The 18,995-nt window shown below is 39.1% G+C and overlaps 1 protein-coding gene across 7 annotated transcripts in view; it reads right to left on the bottom strand.

Annotated features, from left to right (window-relative positions):
- Positions 1-18,995, bottom strand: part of IKZF1 (IKAROS family zinc finger 1) — a 68,636-nt gene that overhangs the window by 34,387 nt on the left and 15,254 nt on the right. For 4 of the 7 annotated variants that reach the window (XM_064705565.1, XM_064705560.1, XM_064705563.1 and 1 more), the window contains exon 3: positions 14,819-14,938. In XM_064705565.1, coding sequence (XP_064561635.1) covers positions 14,819-14,938 — 120 coding nt within the window. The remainder of the gene's footprint in view (positions 1-14,818; positions 14,939-18,995) is intronic. The other 3 variants (XM_064705559.1, XM_064705562.1, XM_064705561.1) reach the window with 1 other exon arrangement.

Here is an 18,995-nt window from a genome sequence, read left to right as displayed (position 1 = left end):
AAGAATGTTTTGTTATGTCAAATGAGCATGGTAAGAGAGAACATAGACATGGATGTTCTCCACAGGAAATGGATGTAATTTTTCTATTTGATTTTGGATGAGAAATGTAAAGCAAAAGAGGCATAAACAGAATCACTTTTCTGCCAATCCAGTCATAATGTTACTTACTGTTAAACCAGAACAGTTGGAAACAGCTAAGCATTGGGCTCCACTGTAACCCTAGCCATAGAGAAAGGCACAAGCAGTTTGGTTAAGGAACAATACCACAAGGGGATTTTTATGCTGATGTAAACTTGGAAAAAGAGAACATTAAATAGCAATAGAAATGGGTAATACTCGATCCAGAACTATTCTCAGTTTCTCACCAATTATTAATAGTATTTATTCTCTAATATTTCTCATTCTTACACTCAGTGTCCTACTGCTTCAGCTTACAGAGAATTTGATAACAAACAAAATTTTACAGCCTGAAATGGGGCAAGGCACTGGATGCAGACTGAGAAAATCTAGGTTTAATTCCTAGCTTAGTGACAGACTTCCTGTGTGGCCATGGGAAAGGCATTTAATCCATCATGTGCCCTTACTTCCCTATCTGCACAGTTTTCAATTCTTTTTAAATGGGGATAAGCCTTTTTTCTTTTTTTATTTTTTTTTATTATTTTTTTATTTTTAATGGGGAACTCAAAAGCCATTTTGCTGCTTAGAGTGATTCCTTTATTCAGGTACATGCCTCTCAAGTGTCCTAACTCATAAAGCTGAAATATAGCCATGCACTGGTCATCCTCTTGGTATGTGTTCCACAGAAGACTGGGGACCATGAAGCAGGCAGAAGTTGTAGCTCCAAAAAATTATATAATTTAGGTAGTTGTGAAAATGCTACTCATAGTCTGTGGTGCATCCTACAGAATTATATAGAGGTAGAATTACTGTCCAGTCTAATAAATCTTGGTTCTATCCATAAAATACTTGATAGCAAATGCTTGGAGCCCTCAGCCAGTTCTTCCTTATCCAGGATTGTTCAAGATCAATAAGTAAACGGCATTCCTCAGACTGATGCAGAATCAGGAAAGACATTTCATTTTTCCTCAACTGATCTTTTCTCATGCTATCACTCTGTTTCAAGAGAGATGTAAAAATCTCAAAGACAACTACCTGAAGGAAAGAAAAAAGCATAAGCTGTTTAATAGTCAAAGCAGTTTTTAATTATCCTCCACACAGAGGCCAGCATGGCAAAATAATCAGTGGTCAGAGAAAGGAGAGAAGAGAGGGGCTCAGCCTGTACCTCTGGTGTGGGAAATGACCTAAAACCGAAAATCCTCATCTCCAGTTCAGTTGCATAGTGCTTCTTACACGTTCAGTTATGAGGTGCAAAAACTCACTCCAAAACCAAATTGCTAGAGTATTTTTTCTCAAATGTAAAAGATCTTCAGAAGCATCTCAGCATAAAGAAAAGTCTGGACCAGAGTATGGATTTGATATCCTGAAATTTGGGCTTCTGTCCCTACTTTATCTTCACCTGCCCAGCATCCCAAGATCAGCCTCACTCACTTCTGTCACATCAACACCAGGCTGAAATTTCACTCACTGCACTGGTACAACCCAGGATTTCTGCCTTTCCAAATCAGGCACAGAGCCTGGAATCAGCCCTCCTCTTTTTTCCAGAAGTCCAAGTGATACAGTAGATTGCTCCTCTGTACTAAGATCTGGACTAATTAGAAGTCAGGAAACTAATTATTTCCTGATTCCCCAAGTGATCTAATAATTCATTGACAATATTTATTTTATTCCCTCATGTACAATCACCAAATCCTTAATTTATTTACTTTTACCTGCTTTATATTTTTCAAGCTGAAGAGATGTGGTTTAAAACAAAGTTGAGTACTTTGAACCACACCAATCCCACTGCACCCTGGAGAAGAACACACAAGACTGTTTTGCTGCATCTGTTAGAAAAACAAATTTGCTCTCTGATCTCCGGAATATTGTATATGGTTTAGATTGCACAGCAGAATTGATTACATTTCGTTCTGCCCTACCTTGCACTTACCTTGGCTAGAACTTGTAAAGCTTAATTAATCAATTATGTATATATATATAGAGCCTTAATTAGACTGTAAATTCTTTGGGGTATTTTGTTGATGTTTGTGCAGTGTTCAGAGTAACAGAGGTTCTTTTCCAGTAGCCCTGTGCCACAAAGTAAAATGAGAATCAAAAAAAAAGTCCCAACAAAACAACTGGAAAAAAATGGCAGTAAAAAAAACCTAAGCTTAATTCACTCCCTTTGCCAGTCTGATACCAACAGCAAGAGCTAAAATGGACAAAGGGCATACAATTATATGCAACTAGAACAAGATCTATGCTGTGAAAACTGGTGCCAGGCATTCAGAGGGCAATCAAAACTTGGTCTCCTGTAAGGGTTAATGATCTATTCAGACTATCATTGTTGGCATTTCCTGCCATCTCAGCATTTATGGAATATTTGAAAATGTCTAGCATGCAAAGTTTGCTGTCAAACTTCCTCTCTGCTCCTAGTCGCGTGTCCTAGCCAGTATAAGTGCCTTTTACTTGGAAGAATCTTTTTAAAGCATCTGCCCAGTTTATGTTTAAAGTGCCCTTCGAATATTCCAAAGGATAAGACATTGCATTGTGTTTTCACCAAATATGATGGATTCTCAGGGTAGAAACAAACAAATGTGTGTCCTAATGTGCCACAACATATCAGAAAACCTTCTTTCCCACGAACTACCAAGTTGCAGCTCCTTGTTGTTACCAAGGTAGAGAGAGTACATCAGCAGTGCCCAACCCAGGGGTCATAAAGCACCTAAATTTTATACTAACACCCAGACAGTATAGTATGGTGCCTCACACTAAGTGTGAGGCAAATGGAAAAATGAAAAAAATCTGTGACTGATGAATGATGCTTTGTTCATTTAGAAGAGAGAAAAAGTCAACTTTGAATCTGAAGTTACTTGTCCAACACAAAAATTTAAAAATTTAATTGCTGATTATTTCTGAGCACATAAGACACTCAAATCTCAGTAATCCCAATATTCTACTTGAAGGCCTTTGGACTCTTGGAAACTGTTAGTCATCAGGATTGTCTCTTGCATTAGAGTGGTTCTAAGAAATCTCCTTGCCACCTGAATAAATGATGTATGGCTCATCCACAGCTTCAAATTTCTTTACCTCAAATTCATCATGGAGTCCCAGGAAAGCTGGTGTGAATCACAGGCTCACACCTTCAGGGTAAGGTGCTTCTCAAGTGTTTTAAGAAGAGAACGTTAAAAGTTTCATTTTCTATTGTCATCTGTTTTGTTAAATGAATGTGCAGTGCCTGTCAGTAGGGCAGGATGGTGGCATGCTGCAGAAACCTTCCCGGCAAGTCTGCTGAAACTAGCTTCTGCTGATGCAAATGTGCTATTTGCTAGAGCTGCCCATGGCTATCTGATTAACTCCCATCCTATGCCTGAGCGTGAAAAACACAACCCGCAGCCCAAAATGTGAGGATCACTGTGTTCTCAGGAAGTAGGCAACTATTTGTGCTCTGTCTCACTGAGGGCAAAAAAGAGGAGTGAAAAAACCACCATTGCAGAGAAAACGTGAGTTCTCACACGGGAAGGCAGGGGACTGCATTGTGCTCAACTAGCCCAGTGTTTGTGAGGAGTTATATCTTGAACTTACCTGAAGCTCCCCAAGATGCGCATAAGGAGATTCCCTGAATACAAATTGCTTTCTGGGACAGACGAGCAGAGGAGTCCATCGCTACCTTTATTACACTGGTACTTTTGATTGTGCTTTTGTATTTGTCAGCTCAGTTAGCTACTGAAACATCTCTAAGAAAGTTATCAAGTTAGGCATGCATAGGCTTTCAGTGGAAAACTGTATCTCAAATGAGAGATACAAGATATTACATCTGCATTTTCCATTAGATTATGTCAATATGTCATCCATCTCTCCCTCTGCTGTGGGTGTCATATGCCTCCCAAAGCTTCACTATGCAGTCATCAATTTGGTATATGACTGCAAAAGAATCTTCTGGAGAAAAACATTTCATGAATGTTTCCCTGTCTCTTCATTACAGACCTTACTTCTATAATGCTGCAAGGAATTAAGTAAATAGAGCACCTGAATGCAAGGAGGAATAGCACTTATGAGCTGCAGGGAAGAATCCTCAGGACTCATGTACCCCTGACTGCTAAACCAGTAGGGGCAGGCAGGAGAGCCTTTTCAGACAAAGAATGCTGACAAGAAGACTTGGGAGCATGGGTGTTTCTCCCCCTCATTTCTCCATCTCCCTCTATCTTCATGAACTCCTTGGTGGTCCTTCTTGTACTATGACCTTCACAGCTGCCTTGGCCCAGCCACTTTACACAGACTACAAAAGCCACAGTGGGTACAAGCGGATCTTCCTCAGCTGTTACCCACTTCCCAAATGGAATTTACAGTTAGGTTTCTTATAGGGATACAGACAAGCTAGCAGGAACTAACCTTTTCCTCTTTTAGGTTTGAAAAAAATATTTTTATGGCATGTGTTTATGTTGCAGAGTATATGTTTGCTTGGTCTAAAGAAGAAGGAAAAGCTCAGCTTTCAAGATAAATGTTCTTTTGCATATGTGTACTGTTTTTACAGAGACATAAAGACAGAGGAACTTGGTTTTGCAGGCACATAATTTTGTGTGCTGACAGACACATATTTGTATGTACATATGTGTATGTGTGTACATATAAACATGCAAAGGGGAAAACACAGAATAAATGGGTCCTGATGGCTGGAAAATACATGGTCATTTCAAATTTCAAAGGGAGTGTTTAAGAGAACACATGAATTATAAAAAGCTTTAAAACATATTTGCATTCTCTTCTAAACACCAAGGCTTGTATCATGTATGGTACAAATCAGTCTCTTTCTTTGAACACAGGAAAGAGCTTATTATTAATGCTTATACTGTACAGCAAATGTACAGACTCATTAATGTGTGATTACAGAATAAACAATATCAGACTTCTCTAGTCTGTTTTGCAAGGAGAAAAAGAATTCCACTTAACACCACAATAAGCCCATGATAGGATACCAACTTTACTAGGATCTACTAGCAATGTAGTAGCAAGATTAAACAAATGTGATACTACAACAAAGGTAATGCCTCATTACCATTATTCCACCCTCATATATTTCATGTGTTGGGCTCCAAAGCCACTGAAGCCTTTTGCTAGCACAATTATCATTTCTCATTTTTACTTCTACTTGCCATTATGTGGACAAATGGGCAGGAAACTCAACCCCTCCCCAGAAAAGCCTAGTTCCCATTTGACTTCTAGATAAATTGTTGTAGATCCACACCTGCAGCAGACAAAGCTCCAGTGACCATGCTGGCCATTAAGGCTTCCCCACCTCCTCTCCACCATCCAGCCACAGGAGGTACCAATTACAAATGGAACGAAAAAGAACAAACCCTGACTCAGAAAGGAAGGGCCATATGAATGGGGAAGGGATGCTCTCACTTCTTTGCTCATGGCTGCAGTCTGAGAAAACTGGGAGGGGTGCTTTGCTTTGGAAAGACAGAGACATTTACAGCCTGAATTGTGAATAACAGCCAGCTAGAGGTCAGAGTATAGATGGATCATGCACAATTTGACACTTCCCTCAGTCTCATTGGTGTTTTTTCTTTGCAAACCTGGGCACAAAACCCAAGCACCCCATAATAAGGCAAACACACTTATCATAGCAAATTCTACAGGTGCATGTGTTGTTTTCCCCTGAAAATAAATTTTCACATGGAAAGAACTGGAAGATGTATCTGAAATTCAGACACAGCATAAGGGGTGCAGAAACAGTGTTCCTCAGTTCACAGTCCCCATTTTGGTGCTAATGAAACCATCCTGCTTCAACGCCAACCACTACCACCACTTCCGAGCATTGCAACACATATTCACAGCAGGAAAAAACAGGTTCCATAACTTGGCCCATATAATGCTGAGGTGCACACTACTGTGAATGAGAACGGACAGATCTCCCTCCAAAAAACCCCTAAGCCACTATGAAAAATCAGAACACAAAACTCTTAGCTTAGACAAAAACCCCCAAAACTCAAAAACCACCAAAGATTTGGGAAGTTCAAATCCATAACAGGGATGTTGGCTGATCACAGCTTCTTACAAACACAGGATGCTTCTAAATGATGAAATATGGAGAATGAATATTTCCTCTTCTACTAATTGCAACACAAGCTGAAAGTGTCGCCAACTGTGCCAACTTTAGTTCAAACCCACCTTTTCATTGCTATTAAACATTTCTGTTGTTACTTAATCAGCAGGGAGGGCAAAATCATGTGCAGATACTCTGTTATATGAAGGAATTAGCAATTTATTCTAAAGATCTCAGTTATTGTTTATTTTTTCAAGTATGTGTCAGGGAACAAGTGAGTTTCTCATATCATTCCATGAAATAATCTAGACGTTACTGAAAACTCTGGTAAGAGCCACTTCCTCAGAAGTAACATTTCCAGGGTAAAAAAAAAGTTCATGTGAAAGTTCTCCTTACCCTTCAGTTTCTTCTCCTTTTTTTTTCCCTCCTTTTTTTGTTTGTCTTTAAACTCTGATATGTGGCTGGGAAGAGTGGAAGTTAATTCATGCTGTCATATTTCTCCATTTTTGCTGCATTTATTGCACTTCTCAAGCTAGATAATTTTGGACTATCTTTGAGGGAAGAGAAACAAGAGAAATGGAATGTGAAAAATAAAGAGGAAAATATGTGCCTAAATTTTCTTTTTAGATCAGGCTTGTTTTGGCTGGAATTTGAGAATAATTCTGTGCTTGCTCTGCCTTTTTTTTTTTTTTTTTCTCCAATCCTTCAATCAGGTTCTTAATTCAGTTTTTAGGTATGGATTTTGCCATGTTAGGATTGTAATCTCATTTTCATCAATGGAGTATGAGTTACTCACTCCCAAAAATCCTATTCGGTGCCTGTGATGTCACTATGGCTAATGGTGAAACAATAGATTAAATACCTTCCTGGGATCTCTTTTTATGCAGGCAACTTAGACACCTAAATGCTTCTGAGAAACATGACCCTAAACTGCAATACAAGAACTGGGCATTATTCCTAACTTCAAGATGTGTAAAAAAAAAAAAAAAAAATAAGCACACACCAGGGTTACTTTCGTAGGAATTGTGTTCCTGCATGTGCACCTTTTTAAGACAGAATCCACAGAGAATCTATGGTTGAAGAAGGAGACAAGAGAGGGAGGGAGCAGCAGGATGTCTTGCATTGCAGGCTGAGGTCTAGCCTGCTTTTGGGCTGCTGTTCTGCTCACTTGTTCAGAGAGTGAGCTGGATGAGGCATGACAGTTTCAAATGAGCTGTGTCTGGAAGCCAAAATCCTGGGATGCTAGCTGATCCACCTTCACAAGTTAACAGCTTCCTGTGGTCCCACATCACCACCATAAATGACACCCTGAGGGTAAGCCTGCACTGGTGCCTATGTCACACCTCTCTACTGCCTGACAGGCAAAGCTTTTTCCTGAGAGGCTGTCTGAGGCTTCAAGAAACCTCACATAGTGAACTCAAAGGAAAAGGTTTGGGAACAAACCTCTGCCCTGCTGCAATGATTGGTGTTCACTCCTGGCTTTAGGACTACAGCTCCAAAAAGGAGCTCTTCCATCCCCTCTCTTTATCATAAAGGGCTTTTTCTACATTGGAGAAAACTGTGGAGGCATGGCCACGCTGCACATCCTTCCTTGCAAATCTCAGATGTGGGGGCTCGAGCCAGAGTGACACTGTGTTTGCACATTTTACTATGGGACAGAGCCCAGGAAGTTCATCTGAGGGGAGAGCATAGCTGCAGGTCCTCTGCAGCCAGAAATCATCTCTTCCCAGGGAGCCACCAGAGCAGGAGCTGAAATTATAGAAATGTGAGGAGTGGCTGAACAAGACCAAAAGAACAGCTGGTTCTGAAACATCACCTCTGTAGGGGCAAGTAGTTCCTGCACTGTGCATCAGTCCAGCAGTTAAGTTTTTGGTAAGGCTACAGTCAAGAGCACTCAGGGTGAGAGAAAACTTGCTAAAGGTAAAAAGCAAGTCTACAACAAAGACTAAGCAAGAATTAGCACAGAACAGAGGGGTGGCTGGTGTCAGGAGATGAATCCAATCTTTTGATGAAGAATTATTCCCTTAAAAATCACCTGAATTTTTGAAAACTGCAGTTACAGATGTCCTCCCCAGCTTAAAATATGCCCACCTTCCAGCCAGAGCCTGGTGTTTCTGAGTTGAGCTGCAGCCACTGCTGAGATCCTGCTAGATAAATTTAACTCCTGAGCTAGAAGGGGGCTTATCTCTGAGGCACATCTCTTCTGCTCAGATAAAGAGAACTTCCTCTCACTGCAGTTTAGATCAGCAGACTCAATCTCTGTACCTAAAGCCACACAGCTAAACACACTGCATCTCTCCTATTCAAGCAATGTGTGCCACTCTCCAACACTGAACAAACAAAACTTGCACAGTTCCCAGGTTTTCCCTGACTTTTGTGCTGATGTTATCTTCTAAAAACACAGCTTTACCCAGCAGGTGCTCATGAAATAGGCTGCAGCTCCACAAGCTACACAGCTCTGGAGAAATAGGAGAAAAAACCATAGCTTCAGCACCTCCTGCAATATCATGTTGCCACACAGTGGCAACACAAATCATGCTTCTGTCACATTTTGGAGTAAAAAAAATCCTCAGAAAACTAAATAAAAATCATTGTATGAATACAACTCTTTTTAGGATCAGTTCTGTTCTCAAGGGTTTGGTTTTGTCATGTGCTATGGTTGCATCAAGAAGGCAGATTTTTACATGCCTGATCTGGCTTTGCATGGACAGGTTGAGAGAATTGAGCTCATAATGCAGCACAGCCTACACTGAGGCTGCAGCAGCTCTGTTTTCCAGGCTGGGTCACCCTTACTTCCACAAATTTCTTGCAAGTTTATTCTGAAAATGTTCACCCTCCATTACTTGCAGCAAGCATTTTAAAATTTGATAAAGGAATTCACCTTTAGTAATAGGACATTTTTCCATTTGCCTTTGTGCACATTTTTCCAAGTCATTACATAGGTCAGAGCTTGTCTCTTGGCACAACAGGAAATTCCCAATGGCCCCATATACCAGGGTCTTCTGCACCTCACTCTGTTTCACACTATGCTCATGCAAAATATTCCTTTGAAGGCTGGAATATAACTTATATCCTGTATAGCACATTTAAGGGCACTCATGAAATTTGTCACATGCCTTCTCCAACTAAACCATCCCCATCCTCTTCTATACAAATCCCTATAAGAGTTTTGCAGGTAAAGCTAAAATAATCCTGACAAAAATATCTTCTGCATTCTTCTTAAAAAAAATATACATCATACTGGCAGGCTCTCTGAACATACAATACCAGTCCATACTGGGGACTGTTATTTTGGGGTTAGAAACAGGGGCTTCAGACCAAACAAGAGGGGAGATTCCTGACTTCCCTATTTTTAAAAGTTCCTAAAATATTTCAGCTTCAAGTTTTTCAATTCCTTCAGAAGCCTCCTCAGTTGGACTTTCAAGCCTTGTCTCATTGTGGAGGGTTAATTTTCAAAGCTCCCCAAACCATCTCAAAACAAATTTTCTCTCTGCTCTCATGGGGGCTACATCAATTGAGACAATCAGTGAGACAACAATTATCACTGATTATTTACAAAGGCTTGTCAGCTTCTACACACTTCCAGACCTTTGAGTAGTAGAGATGTCCATCTGAAACCTGAGCAAATAAAACATATTACACAGTCCTCCAGGTTATTTCAGCTCTTGGAATTTGGTTCCCTGAATGTCCAGGCATACACATGCCAAACTTTATTATTCATACACAAGACACTGCCTTCATAGTCACCAAACACCCACAAGGAGGAGTGTGCAAATAGCTCCAGCAGCCTTTTTCTTCAGCCCCTTTTCCTGCCCAGCAGAATTACCAGGGCACCAGTGCACTGGACCTGTCTGAACCACAGGGCCGATTTTGCAAGCTGGGGTGGGGCACTTCCCCTTTTGTCTTTCCTCGCTTTTCCCCTCTGTCTGCTGCCTTTCCACACTTCTACTCGGTCTCCACCCAGCTGTGTGTGAGTTGCAGTAGATTTATGTAATGGCAATGGTTGTGGTTGCCTGTGGTGGCCCCTCAGCAATTCTTGTGCCCGTGCTCTCAAATGGTGGAGCTCCTTTTAAGGAAATAAAGTATCAAAGCTTCTCAGAGAGGGACACTAGCCTGCATCAGTAAGTAGCTCCTCATGCAGGTTACAACCTCTGAATGCCCATGCCTGAGAGGGAGGACCCCAGGGTGTGAAGGCAATGCCAGGGTCCCAGCGATGCCAGACACCAAAGCCTGCAGGTACACAGGCTTCTGCTTCAATAACTGAGTTGTGAGAGGGACAGAACATCATCATTTGGTATTACCCACTGGGAGAGAAAAATGTAAAAAAAAAAATCTTCCTTTTAATGTTGCTTCTTATACCTATTTATTTTAAACAAATAGACTTTATAATTTCATATGAATCTTATCTGTTTTCTACTGATGGCTATGATCACCCTGACTGGTTACTTTGGGTATACTCTGTCAATTGTTTGACAGTTTCAACCCAATTTTGTGAGATGAATCCTCCCCACCTCTTAAAAAGAAGAAGATCTCTATACATTATTTGTTCCAGGCCCAGACTGTAATCTGTGACTGCAGTGGTAACATTTGACTTCCATCTTAGAAGCCTATGGTCATCTGCAGCACCAGACAGCTATCTGCGCAGAAATGGTGAGCCCACAGCCTCTTTCTGAAGCCACTAACAATGTGAGAAGTTAGAAGAGGTTTTTTTTTATCCAGTGATGGCCACCTATGGAATGAGCAGTTATGGCTAAAGAAGGCATGGCCTATCTTTCCAGACAAATGCGACCACTGCAGCAAAGGGCTCTTTCTCCATGAAGTAGGATTTGATCTACAGATCACTGAGTCATTAGCTTCCCACACATGGCTTGAATTAGGATACAGAGTACAAACAGCCCTAAATTGCAACTGTTTACCACATACAGGATGTTCAGTACTGATCAATCACAAAAGGTGCACACAACGTTTAACCTGAACCTTGCAGAGACTGAGAATTATCAAATGATATTTCCAATAGGGTACCATGAGAAATAGGGCTGTTCAAAATAGGCTGCAAAGCCACTAATTCTTAATGGAATGGACTTCCAGTGGATTTCTAAATAACTCAGACCAAGATTTCAAAAGGATATTTAGGAGAGATGATAAAAGAGAGTCTCTAGAGCCCTAAAGAGCTGTGAAAATCTCACACTTTGCTGAAAATGTTCACTGTGTTTTCTAGAGAAACTATCTGTAGAGCACATGGGTGAAAAGAACAAGATTAAAATAATAAAATGTTATAGGTGTCAGATCAGCCTGAGAAGTAAATTTGGGGTGGAGAACAGGACAAGGAAGGAAGAAGATCTAGTGGACAGAGCAGCAGAAATTAAGCATGCAGAAGGAAGCTGCTCAACACATAGTGGCTTTCTGGGGGTTGCAACATTAAAATTATAGTAAGCTCATCAAGGAAATGAAGAGTCTTGATGATGACCAGAACATCTCTTCCAATATGTTTCTGCTTTGCTGTGCAACTTGGGGTTATTACTAGAAACTGTTGATGACTTTACTTCCATAAATTATCCTTTCAGACCTGTTGATCATTGGTCAGAAGAAACCCATGTTTTGGGCATCCCCCCTGCCTGGGGACACAAGTCAAAACAAACATTTCATGATCCCCTGGTACCTCCTTTATGAAATTTGCACCCTCTATAGTCATTTTAAATGATAATTCAAAAACTAAAGGCAAGCAATAAAATCTGGCAAGTAGAGGCCTTCAACGCCTTCCTTCTCAAAGCAGGAGAAATATTTCCAATGTTTCTATCAGCTCTGTAGCACCACATTAAAGACTCAGTACATGTTTGGAAGAAGCACAAAAAGAGATTTTTAAAAACACATGGAAGAGTAGAGCCTATTTTTTTTTTTCTAAAAATGCTTATTTCCTGTAATCTTTGACATTTGAAATGCTAAATTGATGAAAAAGGTAATTAAACTTTTGACTCCAGGAGTTAAATAATAAAAATTTTTTTCATTAAATGTTACTACAAATCTGAGTATGCGAGTTGTCAATTTTACATTTCTCTCTCACAGATTGATTAAAACTAAAAAAAGACTTCTCACCTAATTTCAATAGGATGAGGTAAATATTTATTCTTTTCATTTAAAAAACTTGCAATTCCCATTGTTACCTCTATAGCCCTACGTATACAAAAATATCCTCCAGAATGTAGAGATTTCATTAAATGTCTGACTCAAATTCCTTGATGTATGCTGCATGGACAGCTGATCTCTCAGGGTGTTACAGGTTAAGTAGAATGCATTGTAAACCCTATGTTGAAATAAATCCAAATGCTAGGGGATTCCCTTCTGATGAAAGAAACAGATGGGACATTAGGAAAGTCATACAGGGAGAAATTCTTGGCTGGCCATATCTGTTCATGCAGGGCCTGTTGGTTACCACAGGCCACAGTCTAGCTCCCACCTGCCAGATACATACAGAAAACATCTGGGTCTTTACAATGCTCTCCTGTCTATCTGTCAAACTAATTTTTCAGATCATTCTTGTCTCCCTAAGTTTGGTGATGACTAACAGTGAAGAACAGATCTAGGGACATGGCAATGACAGTGGTGTACTAAACACCAAGCCTGTCTATGCTTCCAGGCCACCGCCTACATAGGAAGACAGCCCTCTTCACCCCTAATACACCTATAGGATCATGTAGGCCAAACACCACTCCTAAGGTATTATTTTACTCCTAAACTGAAGATCCAGAATGTGAACAGCAATCATATGGCTCCTGATATGCCTGGGGCATATATTCAGATCCTCTTTGTAAAAAGGAAGAATTAATTTTTTTAGTATACTGTTTTCAGAGAGCTAGCCTAAAGTTAGTAAAAAGGAGCAATAGAAGAGGTAAAAGTGCATGCAGCTTTACAGAAAAAACAAATATTGCAAGCATTGGAATTGATACCTACAGATCATCCATAAGGCAGAGTATTGTGAATTGTCTTTGTTTCTGTTGGCTATGGTTATGGTAAATGTCTCACTACAAGATATGGCCCTTATAAACAAAAGACCTATGGGTAAAGTGGCTGTAGAAAAATTGTTAGTGTCAGAGCATGGAAAATCTTATTTATTGCTGAGTAATGAGAATAACAGATGGAACTTATTTAGAATATGTGTACGTGTTGATATATGACTGAACTGTTGACAGAATCACTACATCGTCAGCAAATATGAAGTTCAACTTTGCTGCATCTTCATGATATTTGTATGTATATCAAAGAAAATTCAACACAATGAAAAATCGTGTTTGGGTTTGAACAAAGAATTTAAAAATTTAATTTTTGACTCAGGGCTTAAATATTTAGTAGGCCTAGTTACTGTGGTAGAAAGGTGACACAACTTGTTTTGCTGAGTTGACAGACAAGCAGTTAATGAAAGATTTTGTCCAAAGATCATTGGACTGAAAAATAAATCATTTAATAAGTGATCAGATTGTTAAAAAGCATTTTTAAATATTATTTTTTTCATAAAGTATGTCAATATGCATCTAGGAGCTGAAATTTTTGCTCACATTTTTGATAAGAGAGGATCAAATGATAAATAGAATGAAGATGCATGAGATGATGCACTCACTACTAGCTTGTGCTGGAGTTTGGGAGTAGGTTCTATTCCTAATGCTGACACCATCCTTCTGTATTATGCTGAATTAATTATTTTGCCCTCTGTGCCTCCCTTTCCACCTAATATCCTTTACTGGATTTCCCTAGACAATTAATATTTAAAGGCACTTGCAATCTTTCTATAAATCGTCCACCCTGACGCTTACTCTTACAATAATGTTAGAATGTAAGAATAATGAACAATACTTTTATTCGTGGGTAAATACTTGTACTTTGATAGTCATCCCCATTTTTATCACATAGGACATTTATCACAGCATTCTGGGAGTTTTTTTCCCTCTTTTCCTTTTTTTTCCCTATTAGTTAACAGGCATGATGCTAAGGTAATATTTAGTCTTTTTAGTGCACCACGTGGGAGCTGGTGCATACAGTAGTCATCAGCATTGCTAGTCCTTGGTGTGAGTCTAGGATCCCTAAGAATAATCAGCATTTTGCACAATCATCTCTAGACAAAAATTCCAGCCCAACAGACTTCATCAATTGTGGATTTTTATCTAAAAGATAAGTGTTTCCCAAAGTTCCCAAAATCAGAGATAAATGAAGATTAAATATTGGAATCTCAAATATATAAATACTATGTGTGTTCTAATATGTATTTCTGAAGAAATCTGAATAGGAGATAACACAGTAACATTCAAGATAGCATTCAAATTAATAAAAAAATAATAATAAAAATACTTGAGCATTTATTGAATTTTTATCAAATCTGACTTCATATAATTTTGACCTGGACCCACATATTTCATTCCATTTCCTACACAGAATGAAAACTCTCTTTCCTGAGGAGAATATCAAGCAACAGTCATGGTAAGAAGATAAAAAGTAGGATCTTCATAAGTTCTCTGCAGATGAAGATGCCTTTCCCAAAAAAAAGGTTGCATAAAAAACACTATGCACCTGAAGAAGATGGAAAGGCACAGGACCTGCTTGTTTACCAGCTTGTGAAAAAGTAATTTAACATTTTTGTTATATCATCTACTAGTATTTCTTATTAGATTGTATTTGTTATCTTACCCAAGATTCTGTCATTCTTAGAACTCTGCTGACCTCCAGTACTAGTTGAAAGGTCCTCTGGTATAGGCATAGGTTCATCTGGATCATCAGGGACATCACTAGTTGGAGGACTTTCCTTTCCTAATAGTGAGGAAAGCATCAGTTAGATTGTCATTGTCAGAGTAGCCTCATTTTCAAATAATACCATAAGAGGAACCACAAACCAAAAAAAAGTTACAAAACCCCTAAACACTACTAAAACATGATATTCTTAGGACCCAACCCCACTCCCGCAAAGAAAACGTCTTAGGAATACAGGGGAATAATATTTTTTAAAAGAATGCATATCAATGTCTGTGACAAATTTACTGAGTATGGATGCACAGTTATTAGTCTTACCATTCTGGATATTTGTGAGATATGTATGTTTTCCAGCTGCTATGCTCAGAAGGTCCAACTTAGCCAACACAGACTGACAGATTATAAAGGTTATCAAATGGACATCCTTGGTAAAAAATCTTCTTTCTTCCACAACTTCTTGAGAACACATCTGGATTTGCTTCAAAGACATAGGGAATTCTAACCCACAGGTATTCTGGGGCTCCAAATGAACTACCTCAAATAAAGTTTTATCTTCAACTGAAAATTCAGCTACAATGCCAGCAAGCTTCACTAATACCCCCAGATCAAGTTCTGGCTGGTCCTTGTAGAAGTAGCGAAATGCCTGTAACTATCAGGACTTCTTAAACATGTACAATTAGCAGATTTCAAGGATTTTATTGTCTTCTATTTGCAAATAGTAAACAAACCCCAACATCTTGAGTACACAAGGCTTTGCAGAGGCAAACAGGTTGGCGCTTTAAAACACTGTAGATATTGTGGAACTGTTTTAGTGCCAAACACAATACAGTAAGAAAAAAGAACTCTCTTGCTAAGTATTGTGCTTCCAGAAATGGTGAGGTTTCTTGATTCACCCCTCAGTAACAGCATACATCTCTTGCCCATAGTACTATCATTGTCTTGAAGAACTTCCAAAATGACTGCATATATACCTAACAAAAGCATGCCTTGGAAACATCTACTGAAGGAATTATCTAAGTGATTAATTTCATTGACTATTACTAAAAGACTGACCTTTGCATTAATAGCAAGGAACAGAACACGCCCAGAGCAGAATTCAAATGCAGTAATGTTCACATAAGACCCTTGTCTCGAAAATGGAGATGTTACCAAATTACATTGATGAAATCTGTTTGACATCCTGTGGCAATTGGCACACCAGTAAGGGCAGTAATTTTATGGCACACAGCCTTAGCAAATTTGTGGGTTTTTTCCTAACGAGGATTCCCTCATTAAAACAAAAACATCAATTAAACCTTAAACACTTACCAGAAATGGAAAAACTAAACCAAAGCTTAGTAGTGCCAGTTATGGACTTGATCTGAATGAAGTGAATGGTTTCCTCCCTGCCTCCTGGATGGATCAAAGCATTGTGTTTTCCCATCTATATTGATCATGATGGGGAGAAATGATAGGTAGTTTTAAATCATCTTCCAAATTAGCTGGTTTGAGTTGTTGGCACAGACTTGTTTAAATGAATTAAATGAGTATGTGACTGCATTTCTTAATGACACACCTATGAAACTGCAGAATAATTGCTGAGCAGGAGTTTTGAGAGCTGCATCAGGTGAACCATCCCAAACTGCAGCCAGAGGACTCCAGGGTGCTGAAGAAACAGTTCTGCACTGGCAGGAGGATTAACTAGATGATTTAATAAGGTCTCTCTCATATCCAGCTTCTGTGGCGTATTCTTAAATGGGCAAAATCACACCCACTGGATATCAATGCAAGAGCAAAGGCAGATTGCATAAATGGAGAAAAGGGAGCATGAATTTTACAGCAAAGGAAAATAAAAGCAGGAACTAAGTGAATTAATTTTTTTTTGCCATTAACAATTTAACTCCTTATTAAATTATTTCTTCAGATTCCTGGGATGTAGGGAACTTACAGAACTGACAGCAACTTTCCATTGCAAGTCCTAACCTGCCAAGTTGAGGCATCTCTTACAGATAAAATGCATAACCGAGGAGAGACAGCAGAAATATTTCAGTTTGTTCAACATATTTTGCCCCACACAAAACGAAAACCAAAAAAACCCAGAGGTTTAATTGGAGGGCAAGCAACAGCCTGGCAGCTCTCTTTACATTACACATAAGTTAACAAAATTCATTAAAAAGTAACAGTAATCCAAAGCTACCTGCATCTTCCAAGGATGAAACAGCACTCCCAGCTACAACAATGGATGTTGATGCTTTGACTGAGTCTAGACTGAGAACAATTATCCTAAAAAGCTGAAAACTATTTTTGACTACAAACCAATATAAACTCATACTACCAAAACCATTAGAAAACAGACAACAAAATAATATCTTTATAAGTGTGTTATTAGGCATCCTACAATATGTAGTCTAGGCAGGATTTGAAGTCAGAGCAGTCTTTTTTGAAATAGAAACCTGTTAGCAGAAGAATACATTTGCAGGGGTGAGCTCTTTGGTTCACTAAATGGGTATCAGTCTTCTACTTGTTAAATTAATAGCAGTTTGCCCAGGTGGTATGAATCAGGCTTGCCTCTTGGACTTGGTGGGGCAGAAGCTGGAGATCAGGTCTGTTTCCCTCTTTGCAGGAGACTGCAGTTAAGAATACTTATAAACTTGTCTTTAATGACCCATTTAATATAATTTGATTTCTTCTTGTTACTCATGATTGAGAAGTCCCTACATGCAAAAAGACAGGACAAAAATAGTGGATTTTAAATAGATCCATTTATTGAGCTCTGTCTCTTGGTTCTAGAGCATCGTATTTGTATTTCATGCCTTAACTACATCTGAATCATTACACCATGGTAAGCTCATTACTATGGCAATCTTACACATACACGATCTCAACAACATTCTTTTTCCACTGAATTTAGAAATGGAAGGGTAGTGGGGGAAGGTGGGAATGCTTTCCATTTTAATTTCAAACAGACGTGCCCAGAACAACAACTGGTCAAAGAAAAAGGAGCTAAACCCCACCCCAATACCTAGTGGCCAGTACTGGGGAAAATTATTCAAAAGTCACATAACAGAGCAAAGTAGCTTAAGAAAAGTATAAAAAAAAAATCTAATCTTGGGGTCTAGGGGGTGAGTTTTGGGTTTCTAAATTAATTATTATAAAAAGCCACCTTAGCTGTGGAATTGAAGTTCTGTTTCTGGTACTGCCACTGATTCGCGTTGCTCTTGATTAACTCAAAAATAGAAAGAATTACCACTGCAGGCTGTATCAAATGAAAGAATTACCACTGCACCACTGTATCAAATATTCCTTTATTCCAATCTGCATCTCTGTAAGATGGTCTTAGATTTTCTACACTGCCATTTCTGTATAAAAATAATCAGAGCCTAACCTATCAGTGATGCTTGGCAAGACCCTCAACTTCTCTCTATTTGAGTTTCCTCATCTCTGCCCTAAAAATATACCTGAAGCCATAAGGAAAGAGAGGGAGGGGAAAAAACTGCAATAAAGTTCAATAAGGTTTTAGTATCTTCTATTTCTGTCAACGTCCTTAGCCTTTACATGTTTCTTTAACATGTGCATCCAGATCTGAGAGTGATTCAGTTCATGCCAGAATGGTGCTGCTGGTGCTACAATTGTTGAAAAGAAAGCCAGGGCAGGATGTATTATAGAAATCTCATTCCCTCTCCTTTGAAAAACTAATGTTGTGTGTGTGTGTGTGTATTTAATACTGAGGGTTTCTTCTTCCTGCTTTTGCAGAGTGCAGCACAGCCTGATTAGTTCTAGGAGATCTCTTAATGTAAGATGTGGAAACATTTGTACCGTTTTTTCATCTTCCTTAACTGTTAGACCCTAAAGCTGAAAAAAAAAAAAAAAAGAGAAAAAAAAAAGAAAAAAAGGCAGGAAAAATACTGCTTGTTAAGTGAGATATTATCTGTGTTTTCTGACTCTCTTGTACGGGTGCCGGATACCATTTGGTTAAATGTATGTCAGCTCTCTCCTCATTTCAGAACTGCAACTGCTTGTCTCATGAAATATCACTTTCAGGAGAAAAATAAAAAGTGTGAACTCTGTGCTAGTCACACAGTATTTCAGTTCCTCTAGGAGTCAGCCATGCCTGGATTCCCCGAGGTGGGAATGCCTG

This window comes from Zonotrichia leucophrys, chromosome 2 (genome assembly GCF_028769735.1).
Source record: "Zonotrichia leucophrys gambelii isolate GWCS_2022_RI chromosome 2, RI_Zleu_2.0, whole genome shotgun sequence".
Classification (NCBI taxonomy): domain Eukaryota; kingdom Metazoa; phylum Chordata; class Aves; order Passeriformes; family Passerellidae; genus Zonotrichia; species Zonotrichia leucophrys.
The sequence above is the reverse complement of the archived record's forward strand: the minus strand, read 5'-3'. Positions and strand labels throughout refer to the sequence as shown.